This window comes from Anomalospiza imberbis, chromosome 4 (assembly GCF_031753505.1).
Source record: "Anomalospiza imberbis isolate Cuckoo-Finch-1a 21T00152 chromosome 4, ASM3175350v1, whole genome shotgun sequence".
Lineage (NCBI taxonomy): Eukaryota > Metazoa > Chordata > Aves > Passeriformes > Viduidae > Anomalospiza > Anomalospiza imberbis.
In genome coordinates this window covers 17,423,817-17,441,272 of record NC_089684.1, presented here as the reverse complement: position 1 = coordinate 17,441,272, position 17,456 = coordinate 17,423,817, and the positions used below count along the sequence as shown (strand labels likewise).

Genomic DNA, 17,456 nt, shown 5'->3' with positions numbered 1-17,456 from the left:
CAGGGGATATAAAGTATCTGAGGCAGTAACTAGGGAATGAGGAAATTGAAAAGGAACAGTTCTAGGCATCTCATGCTATGAAACAAACAGAATTTAGAAACGTAAGGAAAAGTAGTCATATATATGATTTTTGTCAAATCCTGGGAAAAATAAAATATTAGAAGCATACACAAAGTTGTCTGACATTAATCCTCACATAAATGAAACTGGAGCTTAACTTACTGGTAAAGTTCCCGGTAAAGAGGCATCAAAGAAAGATACCAAAGAGTTGGGAGGGGCTGCAAACTGGACTCGGGAACCAGAGAAGAGTTTTGAGTTGGAACTGATCTGTGCATGAATTTCCAGACCCACAACTGGTACCCATGGAGCAAGGCTGAAAAGGAAAGAAGAGAAGGGAGAAACAATTTAAATACAGATGATGTTAAAACCCATGGAAACCTAGAAATAGAAGAATTAGGAACACTTAATTTATTTTAAAAAAATTGTAATTGTAAAAAAGTTGTAAACAATGTTGCAAATATATCTACACTGTAATAGGAAAAGCTGTGCTATGATACTGGAGAACAGAGGCTACGGGGACTACATGGCAGTGTTCATTATATGCAAAAAAGAATGTAATAAAAAATGTAATGGTTTAAAACTTTTAACTTTTCCTTACGTGAGAAATCTCAGAGAAATTAATGAGGCACACTTGCATGCTGGATGAACTCTAATTTGGTGCCTCGTGAAAATCCCCAAATCATCATAAATATGAATTACTTCTCAGGTAGTTTGATAAATCTCCAACAGACAGGTGGCATAATAAATTATGTATTCTCTGTCAGACAGACACTTGCATGCTGGGAAAGGTGGCTCTCCAGAGCAGCGTTAGTAGAATATTAGCATAAACATTAGTAATCTGGTAATAGAGAAATCATCATTTCAACTAGAGAGCTACTGTTCTCTCAATGTATTCTGCAGAATAAAGCCTCTCCATATCATCTAAAAACTAATTGCAATTCTCACATCCATAACCTTTATATGGACAAGAGAAAAAGGTCACCTTTACAGTACGAACTGCTTGACAGTTTCTGTAAGTAATTATCTGGCCTCGTAAAAATGAAGTGGCACAAATAATATTTCACTGATGAAATCACATTTCTGTGGCAGAACACTTCAGCAGTATGAGTACCCAGATAGCAGGAGATAAGCAAGCTATGGAAAAACATCAAACAAATATACCAAGTACAGTGTTCCTTCCAAAGGTGAACATTCTACATCGCCAAGATTTTAGTTCTCCATCTGCTCTCCAACAGCTGAGGACATCCCTACAAACACCAAACTAGTGATGCAGTTGCCACTTATATTGATGCTTTAGGAAGAAGAATATTATCATGAAAGATTAAGGTTCAGATCTTTAAAGGAGCTAATACATTTTCTTTCATTTAAATAGTATTATTCTTCAGTATGTTCAACTGAACATGCAAATGCTTCAAGGTTTGAGAAATAATGTGGGCTTTCTTTTACATTTCAGAGGCAAATTTATTCCACTGTTTCCTGTATTCTTCAGAAATCCCTTTCTGTCATATCAAGGCATTAAAAATTACACCAGGTTTTGCTTAATCAGTGTGTTGGCTTACACTCAGAGAAAAAGGTATGTGCACCAGTCAGTCCTTCAACCCTGCTAACAACACTGATGAGGCACCTGGAGCTTTTTGCCGTATTTGTTCAAGGATTATGTTTATCTGTGTCTCTAAAGAATTAGGAGCACACTCCTGCCGCTGTCTGCACAACTTCCTTGAAGTGATCAGCTGTGCAGACACTCGTGGCACACCAGAGAACAAGAGAACTTGCTCAGGCCGTGACTTTCAGCTGCAGCAGAAATAAAATGCTCTGCTTCAGGCACAGCGCCCAAATCTCACAATACTCCACTAGAAGAGAAGCCTCTTTTGGGCTAGAATAACCCTCGAAAACGCGCTCATGGAGCTGGAGCAGCCCTCGCCGCAGCTTTGGGCACCCGTGAGCGCTCCGGCTCCCCGAGCCGCGGGCTCCCATCGCAGCCCGGCGCGCCACAGGGGCGCGGCCCCGCGGCAATGCCCCGCCGCGCCTGGGGGGCTGCCAGACAAACGCGCTGCAGAGCAGGCGCTGCCTGCACCAAAGCCTCACGCCGCTCAGACGCCGAATTTACACCGGGCCCCGCCGCTGCCACCGCCGCTCCCGGGCCCAAGCCCGGAGACCCAGACCTGGGCTCCGGGCAGAACCAGCTCCACCGGCCCCTCTGCCCGCGCCGTCCCGGCACCGTACCCGCTCTTCCCCGCCGGCACCGCCCCGCCTCTCGCGTTACAGGCGACAGCCCTCTGCCCGCGGGGGAAAGGGCCGGGCCCGGGCCCGGGCTGCCCCGCGCCGCGCTGCCGCGCCCGGCGCCAGACCCCGCCGCACCCCCGCGCCGCCACGGCCACCGCGGCCGCCATTGCCCCGCTGGCGGCTGCCCGCAGCGCCCCCTGGGAAATGCAGTCCGGGCTGGCCGCGCGGAGCGCGGGCTGTGCCGGCGGACTACAACTCCCGTCAGGCCGCCGGCGGGTGTGGGTCCGCGGGTGCTCTGCTTATCCCGGGAATGCTGGAGCGAGCGATGGCGATCGCTGCTTGGCTGCTCTTTAAAGCGCGTTAGCGCCTCGGGCCCTCCAAGTGCGTTGTATCTGGTTTTCTTCTGGGCTCACGCTTTTTCAAGAGCAGGTGCCGTTTTATCGGCGGCCGTTCGCAAGCCGTGGGCATCAAATGCTGCAGTGCCACGTGGATGGGGTGTGGGAGCTTGGCTTCTCCTCCCTAGGGCAGCAAGGCTCAGTCTCGGCAGGGTCTGGCGGTGTTCTGTGGTAATAAAGACTCTTGTACAGGGCATCTGCAAACATCTTTAATGTTCACGTAGCCACATGGCACAGATAACAGAATTAATGACATTGCGTCCCAAGCCGCGGGAAGCTTAAACGGGAATGAAGATGAGCTCTTGTCGCTGATGTCGTCTGTGCATGCCAGCCACCGCCAGCAGAGGCTGGTCAGGCACACGCACGCCAGGGAGGCTGGTGGCTTCCAGCAGAGGACAGCGGTGCACGCAGGCACTTGAACGCATCTTGGAACCTTTACGACCTCTTGTCTTCCCAAGATGCAGTATGAGATGCTGAATGGCTCTGAATCATGCAGAAGATAATTCACCTAATTAAATAATTCAAGAAAATGTCTTATCAACAATGTTTCATAGCATTGATTGTCTAATACATTTATATTTTTAATAAATTACCTGGAAATGCTATATAAGAAGAGACAGTTGAGACATCCTTTCAGCAGACACTCATGTATAGTTACTTGTACAATATATATATTTAAAATTACTTTGTCACATTCCTTTTCTTGGGAAATATCCTCCCCTTGTACAACAGAGTGACCAAAAAAAAAATTCCTTTCCAATAGAGAAAAACTGACCACAGGTCATCTGGTACATGTTGTGGAGATGGGAAGAACATTGGAGTGGCCTTTTTCCTTCTCTCCTGTAGGAAACTGCTTGACATATGAGGTAAACTAATATAATTCCCTGTGTAGTAGTCTTTGAGCCAATGAAATATTTAAGAGCTTTTGATAATTCTGATTTGAGGTAAACACCATTTTCATTTGGACTTAGCAGGGGACTATGCAATGTCTCGTGATGAAAAATACTTTTCAGACTGAAGCTTTAGTACATGGCTTTTATTTCTGCAACAGATTTGTTCTCTTTACAATTGTACTTCATGAACTCTGGATGTAGTTATTTTCTGATACTATGTAGGGATTGGCAGGTCACTTCAACCCAGCTGTCAGGAGAGGTTCTAAATATAGCTCTGAAGTGTTTCTACTGGGGCAAAAATTGTAAATTTCAGATTATTTGACTGTCTTTTAAGTCTGTTCTCCTGATGTAATAGAAGATTTCATAAATAGTCACTAAGAAGTTAAAACCTAATGAATATTAAAGTCATGTTACTTAAAGCCTTACTCTGCCTTGATTGCATGGACTTCTGCCCTTTGCACATATTATTTAGAAGGGAGTAGACAGCACAAAAGGGTTGAAATCCATCCCAAACATTTCCTCTGGAGCTTTTAGCTGTATTAGGTGTTGTTTTACAGACAGAGGAAGACTGGGAAGTGCCATTGTTTGTGATTTAAATTATCTCAGTGTTATTTTAATTCCCTTCTCAGAAGAAAACTTTGCAGCCTTTTGTCAGTAACCAAGGAGGTAATAAATGAAAACCCATTCAGCCATATGCAGGAAGCTGGTCAATCACAGGGAATAATTGCCTTTCCCAACAGCTTACTTTGAGGTGGAAAAGGCTACATATTTGTTCCTTACTGCAGGGTGTTTATAGATCATGCTGTGGCTTGGAATAGGAAAATAGCACTGCATAAAGATTTGTGCTAGGATAGTTCAGTACTATGTAGACTCATATCTTAGAGAGGGTAGACCCAGGGGACAGTTTGCTCTGAGTCTCTTGTTACTGTAGGAATTTAACCAATAGATGAGAGAAAACTGGAATTTTACAAAGAGCAAAATCCCAACAGCATATCATTTAAGTCATAAACATGCAGTCTATCCCATTTATTTGAAAGAAAATCCCTCTGAATTTTAGTTTCTAGGGTCTGAGCTCTAAAATCTGTTTTTGTGCAAGTCCTACTTAGCACACATACTTACTCCTTTTGGAGACTGTGAGGTCTCCTTTTGGTATAGCAGGGAATGGGATATTCGGACTGGGCTGTTTGTTAGATGCTTCACAGGCTGCCTGCAGTGTCTTATTTCAGCATGTGAAATAAGGAACAGACAGGAAACTCTGCTAGATTTTGAAGCAAGAGGTTGTGACTTTTGGAACAGTAGATCCATAGTCTATTAAAAATTCAGACATTGCAGGGAAGAGTAACAAAGCAGATTGCCAAGTCTGGAAGCAAACTATGGTAAGGGATGTTTTGAAATTTTTAGGCCCCTAGGATCACCTCTATACCTTGAAAGCCTTTTTTTTTTTTTTTTTTTTTTTAATCTGCGGGTATAAAGAGAGAAATTTTCTTTTTTTTCCTACAGCTTTGAACTAATAGTGACAAGGAACTCTTTCAGTCTGGAATATGGATTCAACCTATCTATCTACCAGTAGTGGGACATGGCAAATACAAAAACGTCTATTGATCTTGAGGAGTGGGAAAGGATATTGACCACGGGAAAGAGTATTTAGGGACCTAATGGAGCTGCCTTGTATGATCTGCTGACCATGTGTGTATGCATGCATGCAGTGATAGATTGGGTAATATGAACAGCCTCATGATTTGAGGGTTCTTGTATCAAAGTGTCATCAATTTCCTAATTGGGATGTAGTGCCATTTTATTTTATTTACCAAAGTTGTTACAATTCATGAGTTGAAAAATAAAGGCCAGACTCGGATAGGAAATAAAACACCACAAGAAATATGTATGCACAAGCAATTTCTACAAACAGTAATGAAAACCTCTAAGGTACACATAGGTCCTGGTGTAGAAGGTGAATTCAATATTCCTCAGAGGCTGTGTTGCTGAAGAGAACCTGGGTTCAGCCATGGTAATACCTGTGTATTACCACCTTTCTGTACTGGTTTCACCTGGTGTGCCTTGCCTGGGAGGGCTGCACTGAGCATTGGCTACACCTGTGATTTGAATCAGGTGCTGGCAATCCTGAAAGCTCTCACTTAGGGGCACAGTACAGCCCTTTGTCTTGGGACCCTGAGCTGGAAGTGAAGTTACTGGGCTTGTTTCTGCTGAGGTCTGTGTAAACCCATTTAGCAGAGGCAGTGTTTGATGAAGTCCAGTGCCACTAACCTTGTCTGAGGGTGAGTACTACCCTAATCTTTTTGTTTAATAAAGTAATTCCTTATTTTTTCAGTGTGAACTTCCACTATTATTGGCATAAGAGGATTTCCTAGCATATCACTGCAGTCTTGGTATTGCATCTTAATTAAGTTGTTGGAAAATCTACATTATGAGCCTCTGCTACCTTTAGTTTGATTGCTGGTTGCCTAGGGATTTGCTTCTTCCAGTTGAAAATCAGTATGATTTACCTACAGGGTGAGCACTCCATTAGATTTGGACCTGCTGTAATGCACAATGTTTTCTAAATGTTTGAGCTGTAATTCTGGAACTATGTCAGGTTTATACTTAGATATAGCTCAGTCAATAAGGACTATGTTACAGTGATTTGTTTTTGTAATGTATTTTTCCAGCAATGGAAATGGTATTTGGAAACAGCAGAGGCTAGCCTAAATAATCTGTATTAAAGTCAAGTAAACTTATTGTGAGGACTGTCTGTGATGATTATGCAGAAGGAAGTGATTCATAATATTTCAGCTGATCTAAATTTTAATAGTATGTTCTCTCTAATTGTATTGGTATCTGCAAGAAAACCTTCAAAATGTCTTTCTAACTTTTGGTTTTTTACTTTGGTCCATTTAGAACAAGGAAGAATAGAGAGAAAAGCATGTAGAAGTGAGACTAATTTATTCCTGTATGTCATTTGCATTGCATTTTTATGTAATGTTCTTCTGCTTATAATTTTCAACTGAAATTTTCAAAGAGCTGTTATGTCTGAGGCCTGTTGCTTCCTAAATTAAGAGCCATAACTCTTGTTTTGCAGGCTGTCTATGAATTTATATATATATATAAAAGTCATGGATCTAACATTTCAGCAGTGTTTAGTTTCACATAACTGATACTCAAACAAGAACTTTCATGTTCTCTGTTATAAGATTCCAGCTGATAGCCCAACCTAGGAAAAAACAGACACAAAGATCTATGCTAAATTTGTTAAAGGAGAAAAATTTTAGCTGAACAGTCAAATTGGGAATATGCATCAAAGTGATTTCCCTGACTAGGAGATGGTATTAGGAATCAGCAAAACCTTCAATTATTATTGACTTCCCTGTCATGAATAAAGTGAAGGAATAGTTTGAAGGAGTTGTCAAGCAATGTAATGCTGGGAGTATGCTGGCTATAATAATGTCATTAGTTTAGTCTAAAATTAATTTTTTTAATCAAAACCAATCTAAAGATAGACTGAAATGTTAAATTCTGTCAAGCTGCTGCTTATAAGAGTGTGATTTCTTTAAAACATGAGATTATTAGTAGGTTGAAGCCTATCTGAAAAGGTGATATTTTAAAAAATTGTATTCCACAACTTAGCATGATGCTGCTAAGGGCTGTCTTTATTGTTCTTAACACTAAGGATTGATTTTAATTGTCTAAAGCAATAAGGTTGTGAACTAAAACTGTTGTCCAGATGGAACCGTGTGATTTATTGCTTTACTAAAAGCACAGCAGAAATGTAAATGAAGGAAAATACTGCAGATAAGTGTTCCAAAGCTTTGAATAAAATTGCAGATCCTGAAGTGAGACAGCCCTATCTTTTCCCTTTGCAGGAACACAGACTTCTGTGTTACTTATTTAGGATTCTTTTTACTTATTTAGGATTGATTTAGGAGTTAGCTAGTTATTTTCAAAACTTTTTGTTTATTCCTTGCTTTCAAATGTAGACACCTATACAGTGTGTTATGCTTAAGCCAGGCAGGCTTGAAGAACACCTGATATTGAAACCTTTGTCCCGCTGGATATAATGTTTGCACTCTGGAACATAAATTTTTCTTTCTTTAGTTGCGTAGTTGCACTGCTGTCTTCATCTTCACACAGTGCCTGTGGCATTCAAAGCAAAATCTGGTTTGTATTCTGCTTTTTAGTAATAAGTGATAAGGATGTTTATGATGTATCTTTGGCTTTTTTTCCCCTCTGCACTGTATTTATGCCACACCTATGTGCTTGGTAACTTTTCTTACAGTGAAATAAAAAAATGTAAACATCACTTCTTTCTGAGAATGAAAAGAGAATGGCAGCGCCCTTGAAATTAAATCCCTATCTCACAGCTTGATGCAGTTTTGGGTTGTTTTGGGGTTTTTATGGGTTTTTGCTTTTTTTTTTTTTTTTCCTTTCCTGCAGACTCATTGCTTTTGCATCCAGATTATGATTTCTCCATGGACCTGGTAAAGATAGGGTCTTAGTCACAGGCATTAACTGAGAGCTTGCAGGTGGAGACAGGTTGTGACAACCTGGAGAAATGAGAGCCTTTGGGTATAAAACAGGCCAGAACACACAGAAGCACTACAAACATTTTTTCTGTTTTGTTACTTCTGTATCTAATGTCCTAATAGGAAGTACTGCCAAAAAATTTCCATCGAGGGTTTCCTTGTGGGTCATTGATTCTGTCCTTGGGCTTTCTGTGGTGCCATCAGTTGATGCTGACTGGTGTGAACTGCTACCCACCAGTAACCACAGCTGATGTGCAACAGGCTGGCAACTAACCAGAGCCTTTCTGTTTTGTTATGAGCTTCACCTCGGAGTTGTCGCTTCTGTTGAACTTCACCTGAGGTATCCCTTGCTCGTGGGATAACTTGGTCCATTGAAGACTCCTGGTGTTCCGTACATATTACATCACAGAGTTGGTTTTCCAACTTATTCTTTGAAAAAAGTATGAATAATTGTGCGGTCTTGTGGACAACACACATTTTAAAGTCCTGTGCCAGTATATAAATTACATTGATAGTAGTAAAAGACCTATTTTATTATTATTTTAAAGGTAAGGTAAGGAAAATAATTAAGTGCTGTTATTTGGTTTGGTTTTGTTGTTCAAGCGTTTTTTTGAGGGGAGAGAAGAAGTTGGGGCTTGGGATCTTTTGATTTTATGTGATTTGGTTGTTTGTTTGTTTTCTGTGGTTGTTTTGGGTTTTTTTTGTTTTTTTTTTTTTTGTTTTTTTACATCACCTCAGATCAGATGAGATCAGATTCTTCCATTGTGGAAGTGAAATTTTGTCTACAGAAACTTTTATTAACTGGTCAATCAGTAACTACTTTGGGACTGAAGTGCTTCAGCAAGTGATTTCATCATCTCAGATTAGATGAAATCCTTCCATTATGGAAGTGAAATTTCTCTGTAGGAACTTCTATTAACCAATCAGTCAGTAACTGCTTTGGGACTGAGGTGCTTCAGTAGCTGATTAGTAAATTGCAGTCTGAAGCCAGAATGTATGAGATGTTGTGTGTTTAGTACGTATTGGGGCAATGGCTCATTAAGTTTTAATACACTGGATAATCTTTGAAGTTTGTATTTCCTCTTTGCTTTGTCCAGGATAGCAGCACGTGCAGGGAATTCGCAGCAGCACAGGATACTTAGACTGTGTCAAAGGGCTGCTTCTACAGGACTTGTTCAAAGAAAGCTCTGGGGGATTTGAGTAAGAGCTTGGGCTTGACTCCCCAAACCATTGCTAAAGCATACCCAAAGGAGGTAGCACGTGTTAAATAATTGTAATAACAACTTTGCCAAAGGGACTTTAGAGACCAACCTTTCCAGCTTTGCCATATGTCCTTCTCTTTCCTTTCCAGATCTTAGCACTTATAGCCTGGTAGCATAGCTTTCTCTTTAGAAGTATTTTATTTCTGCTGATGCTCACAGTAATTATTATTATAACTATATTATATCTATATTATATATAATAATTATATTATTATTATTATATATATATTATTATAATTATTAAAATTACCAAAAGTAATGGTAATGGCATAAGAATTGCTGCCTTTTGTTCTAAGAATGCTTTTGATCTCTCTTCTGTTGTTTCCTGCTACTGCGTAGATTAAGGCAATGCACGAGTGATGGCACTGGAAGCCTTTTCCATCAGGGTTGTATCTGTAGGAGAAGGGATACTCTGCCAAGGCACAAGACAATTCTTGTGTTTTTACGGCATGTAAAGAATCTTTCTGGTGGGCCAGGCCTGCAGTAGCAGCTATGACTGAAGGTTACATGGCCTCAAAGGCACACTTTGGATTATGGCTTCTTGTGTTACTGAGGTGGAAATCCAATGACACCTTATTTTGAATAGATATGCAGCTGCCTTATGCATGGCTGAAAGAAATAAATCTGTGTATCAATGCATTCTATTTTTCCAATTGTGATCTCCTGTCTTGTGGTACTAGATGGGAACTGTCTAGTTCAGGATGCATTTTATTTACTTCTGTATGGGTTATACAAAGCTTGCTGTTTGTTTTAGGTCCTGTGAGGGAGAGATTTTTATTTCCTCTTGGACTCTTCTTTCTCAAACCATGTCTGGTTTTATTTTTTGGGGTTTTTTTTCCTTACAGTTTTTTGAAATATGGACGCTTGCTTGTGTGTCTTACAGTGATTATGCTTACTTGGTCTTCCCCAGTCTCTGTCTGTTTAATTTTAAATCTGTTTTTGTTGCACACCGAAAAAAAACCATATACCTCTATCCAGGATGATTTTACTCTAACATAAGGAGAAGAAAGTATGAGAATTTTCATTAAAAGATCTAGTCAGTGTATCTGCTAACCTCTTTGGAACTGAACAAAAATGAATTTATCATCTCTTTTTACCAGAATGCTTGAAAGGTTTGCAAATGCATGATAGCAGCTTAGTAAATAATCAACATATTGTAAATGTATCTTTTAAAGGCCAAGGAATAGCATAAATACTCTTTCAACTTGTGGATGATATAAAACATTTCCAGTTGGATCATGTATAGAGTAATTACTTTTAACAAGTTAATTTTTCAAGTGTCCAATTAAGCTATTCATCCACAGCTTATCTCTTCACAGTGTGGCTGTATTCACTTAGCTGTTCAGGCTTGAATTTCTATTGTGCATTTAAATATGGATCCAAATTCATGGGATGTGAATTCATTGAAAGGGCAGTTCTTAGTGTTGAAAGTTTAAACTCCCCAAATCACATCATGAGACTGCCTTTAAATCAAGAGGGATGTAAGCCTATACTTTTTCTTTTTCCTTTCTTTTTTTAAGTAGTAGTAAATGTTTGTTAAATAATTGCTTTTTATTTTTCCAAAACTGTTAAGATTCATAGTCTCAGTTTTTCTTTAAATTCATTTTAATTCACAATATGAAGTCAAACTTAGGAGTGTAATTTCTCATGAAGCTACCAAAGTCCCAGCTAAAGTCTCAATGCTGGGACTTCAAAATGAAATACCAAATATCAAAAGGTAGCTGAGAATTACAAGATACTGAACTAACTCTCATGAATGTTACAAAGAAGTATGATGAGAGGATAGAGAATTGAATCTTTGAGATCCCAGGATGGCACTAGGTATTTTCAGTTGATAATGGAAGATGTTGATTTAATGCTCTTGACAGAAGTGGAAATAAACCAAGTCAGGAGCATACTGTGATTATTCAAAGGGTTCAAGGGCATCTGTAACCTGCTTCAATCAGTCAGATGTTTGGATTTTAGGAATGAACTACTAAAGTGCATTAAAGATGGATGTGGGCCTCTAGAAGCTTGTAAAAAAATAAGCTTAAAAATTACTATCTAAAGCTTATCCTCTGAGTGAACAGAGCAGGATTAGGGAACTGCTACATAATTAATCAAGCTAGAGTTTATACCAAACTGTAAACTCGAGGGACCAAATTTACTAGGCAGGTGATTTACACAATCTGCCCTGGTATTAGTGATGCAAATTGAACTAGTTGTATGATAGTGATGGCAGACAATGTTTCTTCTCTGCCATCCATCCTGTTTTTCACTTGCACAGAAATGTCTCTAGTAGTAAGGGGACTAAGTCAGAACATAGCTGCACCTTTGCTGCCACACAGAAATCTTTAGGTTGCTATTCTAAATCCATCTGAGGGGGGATAGAGAGAAGCAGAACCATCAAAGTAATGATGAAAACCTGGAATAATTGCACTGGACTTCCCCTGCGATTGCTGGAAGTCACTAACATGAGATGGAGGGCAGGCCAAGCTAGGCCAGAAAAGTACTTATTGGGATAGAAAATTGAAAGCTCTTAATATTACTTGGATTTTTAGGATGCATGGATGAGCCTAGCAGATTTCTATTGCCAGTCTTCATTACTGCCACCCAACAATGCAGTCTGTAAACAGCAGCAGTTCTTTTTCCCCGACTCTGTGTAGCTTTCTCAAAAACTCTGCATTCTGGAAAAGACCCTCCACTGTATCTTACCAAGTGGTTCAGGATGCCAAGAAATGCTGCCTCCTCTAAGATGTCTGAGTCTGTCTATCCAGCACACTGCTTTTTAAGTACTGTTGAATTACATTTCCTAAACAAGGCTTGTCTGATGCTATTAATCATCTACCTGCTTATTTAACAAAAAAAAAAAGGCTTTCAGTATTTGTCCATTGCGCTATTTCTCTGAGATTGATTCTCTAAGAGATACCTGAAAATCTCTTTATATGTTGGCTTTCATATCCCACTATGGAATTAGCTAGAGGATAATAGTAATATAAATCTTCCACGGTGATGTTATGGAATTGTTTCTATTTTTCTTTTTTTAGCACAGTTATACTAGGTCTTAGTTCAGGCTCACATTGTTTCCAGTGGCCTTGATTTCAGAGGCAGTAGCATTAACAATGCAAAAGAAATATACTGGGGGCCTGGTGAGGGGCCTTCAGAAAAGCACTAAATCTATGAGGAATTTCCAGTTAGGAAAGCCTGTTCAGATATTGCAGTTGTAAGCAGATTGTCACAGAGTTGGTGTGAGAATGCTGAAGAGGTGGTATGATTTTGACTGAAGAAATAAAGCATTATTTTTCTCCCTTTGAGTGTTGATAATCCTGGACTTCAGAGAAAGTTAATTCTGGTTAAGTCCTATTGCAGAAATGGAACTGATGCTGCTTCTCAACAGTTCTTTGTGCTAGTGAAGTGCGGACGTGGCTGAAGGTTTTCTCCCCGTAACAGCAGTAAACAGAGCTGTGCTGCAGCTGAAGCTAGGTGAGTGTAGTCAGGGTTGGGATTCAGTCCAGAAAGTTAGTTTATTGGGTTGAGGATTTTATCAATGGACTGCATCTGCTCTGCTGCCTGGAAGTAAACTGGTGAATGCAGTGCCTTATGTCCTATGGCTTGGGCTAATCCTGCTTCGACTACTGACTTGCCTTAGCAATTACTACTGGTATAGCACAGTAATTGAGTATTACCTGTTACATATTTGGTTTTGATTTGATTTTTTGCATATTTTTATTTTGGTCAAGATTGAAAAATGCTTTAACCTTCAGTTTCACAGTTTGTCCACATGTTTCATAAGTACATCATTAGTAAACCTTAGAACTCTCATTGTACTTCTTATCTCATGTCACTGTGCTAGCGCTAGAAATCTTCATTTCACTGTTACATATTTATTAGCATAGGCAAACACCCAGGTCTGGATTCATTGTCCAAGTAATAAGTGGTAAAATTATTTAAATACAGGAAGAATATCACTCTAGGGAATTAAAGTAGGGAGGAGGGGAGTCTAATTTACATATTGGGACAAGTCAGGGTTAGTCAAACAGTGACTGACAACCCATTCAACTAGGTTGGAATGGAAATAGAAAGAAAATATAGTCAGTAGAGGAAATGTGGTTTACTGAAATGTGCATACATATAAATATGTCTATGGGCCTTTAGGGAAATTCCTTATGAGAGAGGAAGCGACTATGCTGTCTCTTCTTCCCTTTTCATGCAAGAGAAAAATAAACAGTCAGTCCCACAGTCTGACCCAAAAAAACCCCATTCAGTCACCAAATGAGTCTCTGGCAGGTAACATAAACATTGCCACCTCAGCAGCAGCACCTAGGGAGGTGGCTTTTGCTGTATCAGCACTGTTCTCCACCTGTGTGCCAGGTGTAGACCCCAGTTCCCTGCAGCAGGGCACGGGGCACGTGTCTGTGCTTTGCTGTATTGGCACAAGCCATGACAGGGGGTAGGTTTGTGCTAGTGTGCTGGGGCTGGCTGAGATACAGTCGTGATTTTGCCATCCTCTCTAGGATTCCAGTTGTGCTGCTTTTACTTCTGCTGCAGCAGTAGAATTAAGCTATTCACTTATTCTGTGCCTCACTCTGATCCTTTAAATCGGTGAGACTGAGGTGTAAATTACTACTCTTTATGAATATGTTATTTGACCCTGTCCTTCACAAAAGTAGATGAAGTTTCATATGCTGGTAATAGTATTGGACTAGAATTGTTACCTCATTCCACAATTTATCTCAAAAATGGAGGAAAAAATAATTTTGGAGCAAACCTTCAGTCTTTTCTACCCTGGATAATTCCTTGCAAAGAGTCTCGTAAGATTTCACACTCATAGAGACTATTTAATCAAGTGGACATGGGTATCTTTAACATGCAACATGACTATGCTTAAAATGTAGCAAGATTTAACATTTGCTAGGTGTGTTGTGTGTAGTTGCCTGAATCTTTGTACTGTTCATCCTACTGGAGCCTGTAGGAATCCTGTTGTTTTTTAGTTCTTACTGAAAGGTAGATAACATAATTGAAGTAAGAGGTTAATCAGTGCAGTGGTGCAAGAGCTTTTTTTAGAGAGACCCCCAGAGACTTCTTGCCTGTGTGCAAGACTTCAAATAATTATTATTTATTACCAAAGTATTTGCACCATCTGCCCCCATACTTATTAGTGTGACTGTGCTATCCATCGATAAACCTTTTCCTTAACCGCTGCTTCTCTGCCATCTCTGCCTTCCATGAATAAATGCCAGAGCTGCTAAATCATGTGTAAGGCATGAACAAATTCTTAAACACGTTGAGAAGGGAGTTAGATTATCTGCTGGATGTAGTGATTTATTTGACAAATGAACCCAGAGAAGTATAGGGCATACAAATAATGTTGTGTTATTGCTTTGTCACTTTTGAAATTTCTGTCTTAACTTCCTTTATTTCAGTCCCTAAGTACAACTGGTAAGTGTATGTAAGTGTCAGGTGCCAGATGCTGTATATGTCTTTCTAGAATTTACATAGTTTTAAAAATTTTTTGAAAGAGAAATAAAATACAGTATACTGCATAAGCTGACAAGTCTGATGTATTGCTTCTCAGCCACAGTATGCATGTGTTTGGTTTAGCAAGAATATTCTCAGGCCTGTACTAGCCCTCAAGAAATCTCATTGGGGATTGTACTCCCTGAGTTATTACTTCTTTTTTTTTTTTATTACTTTCTTCCCCTCCCAAATTCAGGTATTTTCTATAATTTTTTAAAATCCATTAGATTTTATTTCAGCTAAAACTAGGCATGTTTTTTTAGTCCTCAAACCTAGTGGTTCTCCTTGCTACAGCTTTCAGTGAGTGAAGGAACAGTTGCACTACCCCAGGACAAAAAGCAGAGATGGGCTAAAAAGCATAACAGATACATTCTGCAAAACACTTTAAATACAAAAAAGGATATGCAGAAAATGAAGAGATACTGTTGAATTACATGAAGTCATCCGTGTCTGGGCCTGTAGTCTGATGGTGCTCCTGACAGGTGTTTGTCTAGCTTGTTTTCAAGGGCCACTGGTAGTAGGCATTTCCTACTTTTTTTAGTCCTTCGCTATTTTCACAAATGTAAAATTCTGTTTACCATAAACTCTTTTTTTTTCTTTTTCCCCCATGATTAAGACAACTTCTTGTTGTCCTGTCCATAGTGGGTAGGCAGAACAAATTAATCCCTTCCTCTTTGCAGCAGTCTTGTATAATCCAGTAAGACTCTCACTAGTACATTTCCATTGATCTCTTCAAGCTAAATAGTCCTGTATTTCTTCATATCTGGTATTTTTAGGTTCCTGATTTCTGTTCTTCTCTGAACTCCTCCATGTGACCTAGGTTTTTCTTGAAATGCCCTACCTTGATGGGAATTCTAGTGTAACTGGTGCTGAATAGATGTACCTTACTTATCTTTCAGCTTATATTTGTGGCTATAAATGGCATAAACACCTATGTTTTTTATGGTACTAAAACAAAGAAACAATTATTAAATTAATATTTGTGATCCAATGTAACTACCAGATTCTTCTGACAGAAGTGACACCTTGCAAGATGTCCTCCACTGTTTGCTTTGACCAGTTAATTATTCCTACCTAAGTGTATAAACCTGCAGTATAAACACTTTCAAATTGCTTTTAGAAGTTATGTAAGTTTTCTGAATGGACTAATTGTTCTGCTGGAGAGAAAGCAGATTCTATTAATTTCCATGTAAGAGAAATACTTGCAATACAGATATAATTTTAATGATGGCAATTAAAAAATACATGGTGAGTCAGCCTTCTCAAGGGATTTTTCCTGGTATTTAAGTTGAATGGACTTTTCAGTAGCACATTAGGATTTCTTTTTTTAATGGTGTGTTTCTTCTTTTTTTCCCTCCATACGCTGAAATAGTTGAAAGAGGAGACTTGTTTTGAAAATCTATGCAAGCTTACAATGGGCTCACAGGCAGCAGTGGTGGCTGCAAAATTTCCCGGAGCAACCACAACATGGTTTATCCTATTAGGTCCAAAACTGTCTGTTAGCATTTCAGAAGCAAATAGAATTTTAGGGATGTGATGACCTTTTCAACTCTTTTTTTTCTGCCATTTCATTTTCAGAATGTTCCCTTATAGGATTGAAATACAAGTGTAGATTTGAGTGTTAGAAAATGTATGAATTTAAAGAGCTGGTTTTAGAGAGAATAAATTCTTTTATGGAAAACAAGAGAGGGATGAAAATGATTAGCAAAGAGGCTTGTAATGAAACCAAGTTTTTGTAGCCCACCTGGCTGGGGCACTTGAACTGCATATGATAGAGATTGTCAGGCCTCTTGTGCCCAAAGTGCTTGGGAAACCATTACAGTGCAGCCTTGGTTGATTTAATGGAAAGAATATGACCTTGTCTCAGATCATAGCATACAGAGATTTTGTTCAGAGGCTTGACTTTAAAAAGAGCAGCAGCAAGTTTTTAAATCCTCTAAGCAGGGAATTAAAAAAAAAAAAAAACAAAAAAAAAAACAAACAAAAAAACAAAAACCAAAAAAAACCAGCACCACAAGCAAACAGCAACACTGAAGAGAAAAGCCTGAAGTGGTCCCAGTTGTCCCAAGAGTCTAGGCACTGTCCAAAACCTAAAGCACTTTCTCCTCTCTCAGTAACTTGGGTGTTTCCATCAGCATACTTCATGAATAAAAGATGTTATTTTGAGACCTCCATGGGGACCAAGATGTCTGACATACTGACTTGCACTGTCCAGCTGATCTCTGATCTGAGGAGGTGTTGCAGGCTCAAGAGACAATGATGTGGATTATTATTCTTTTATTATTATGATTGTGATCCCATGGATTTTGTGAAAAAGAACGGTAGCTGTTGTAAAATTCAGTGACAGATTTGCATATATTATTACATAATTGCAAAAATAAGGATTGAGGTAAGATGCAACAAATTGCCCTAGTAATGATTTTTAAAGCACCATCTGTGGCCTGATACTTCTGGCTCTCTAAAAATGGTATTGTTCAGAACTCTGTTGTGTGGCATACAGGTGGCTCATTCTATGCTTCCCTGCCATCAGCAGTAGCCTGTGTTAGTGGGGGATACCTCCACAATGAAAGACAATGGTATTTATCATATTTTTGGAGCAGAAGCACTCCC

At 39.4% G+C, this 17,456-nt stretch overlaps 1 protein-coding gene and 1 long non-coding RNA gene across 4 annotated transcripts in view; one reads left to right on the top strand and one right to left on the bottom strand.

Moving 5' to 3' along the window:
- GATB (glutamyl-tRNA amidotransferase subunit B) overlaps positions 1-2,450 on the bottom strand; it is a 42,403-nt gene extending 39,953 nt beyond the window's left edge. Inside the window, exons 1-2 of the mRNA XM_068189197.1 lie at positions 2,284-2,450; positions 223-373 (exon numbers count right to left, since the gene is read on the bottom strand). Of these exons, the coding sequence (XP_068045298.1) occupies positions 223-373; positions 2,284-2,450 (318 nt within the window). The remainder of the gene's footprint in view (positions 1-222; positions 374-2,283) is intronic.
- A 1,770-nt stretch (positions 2,451-4,220) lies between these two features.
- Positions 4,221-17,456, top strand: part of LOC137472296 (uncharacterized) — a 168,386-nt gene continuing 155,150 nt past the window's right edge. For all 3 annotated transcript variants that reach the window (XR_010998103.1, XR_010998102.1, XR_010998104.1), the window contains exon 1: positions 4,221-5,847. This is a non-coding gene — a long non-coding RNA (uncharacterized lncRNA). The remainder of the gene's footprint in view (positions 5,848-17,456) is intronic.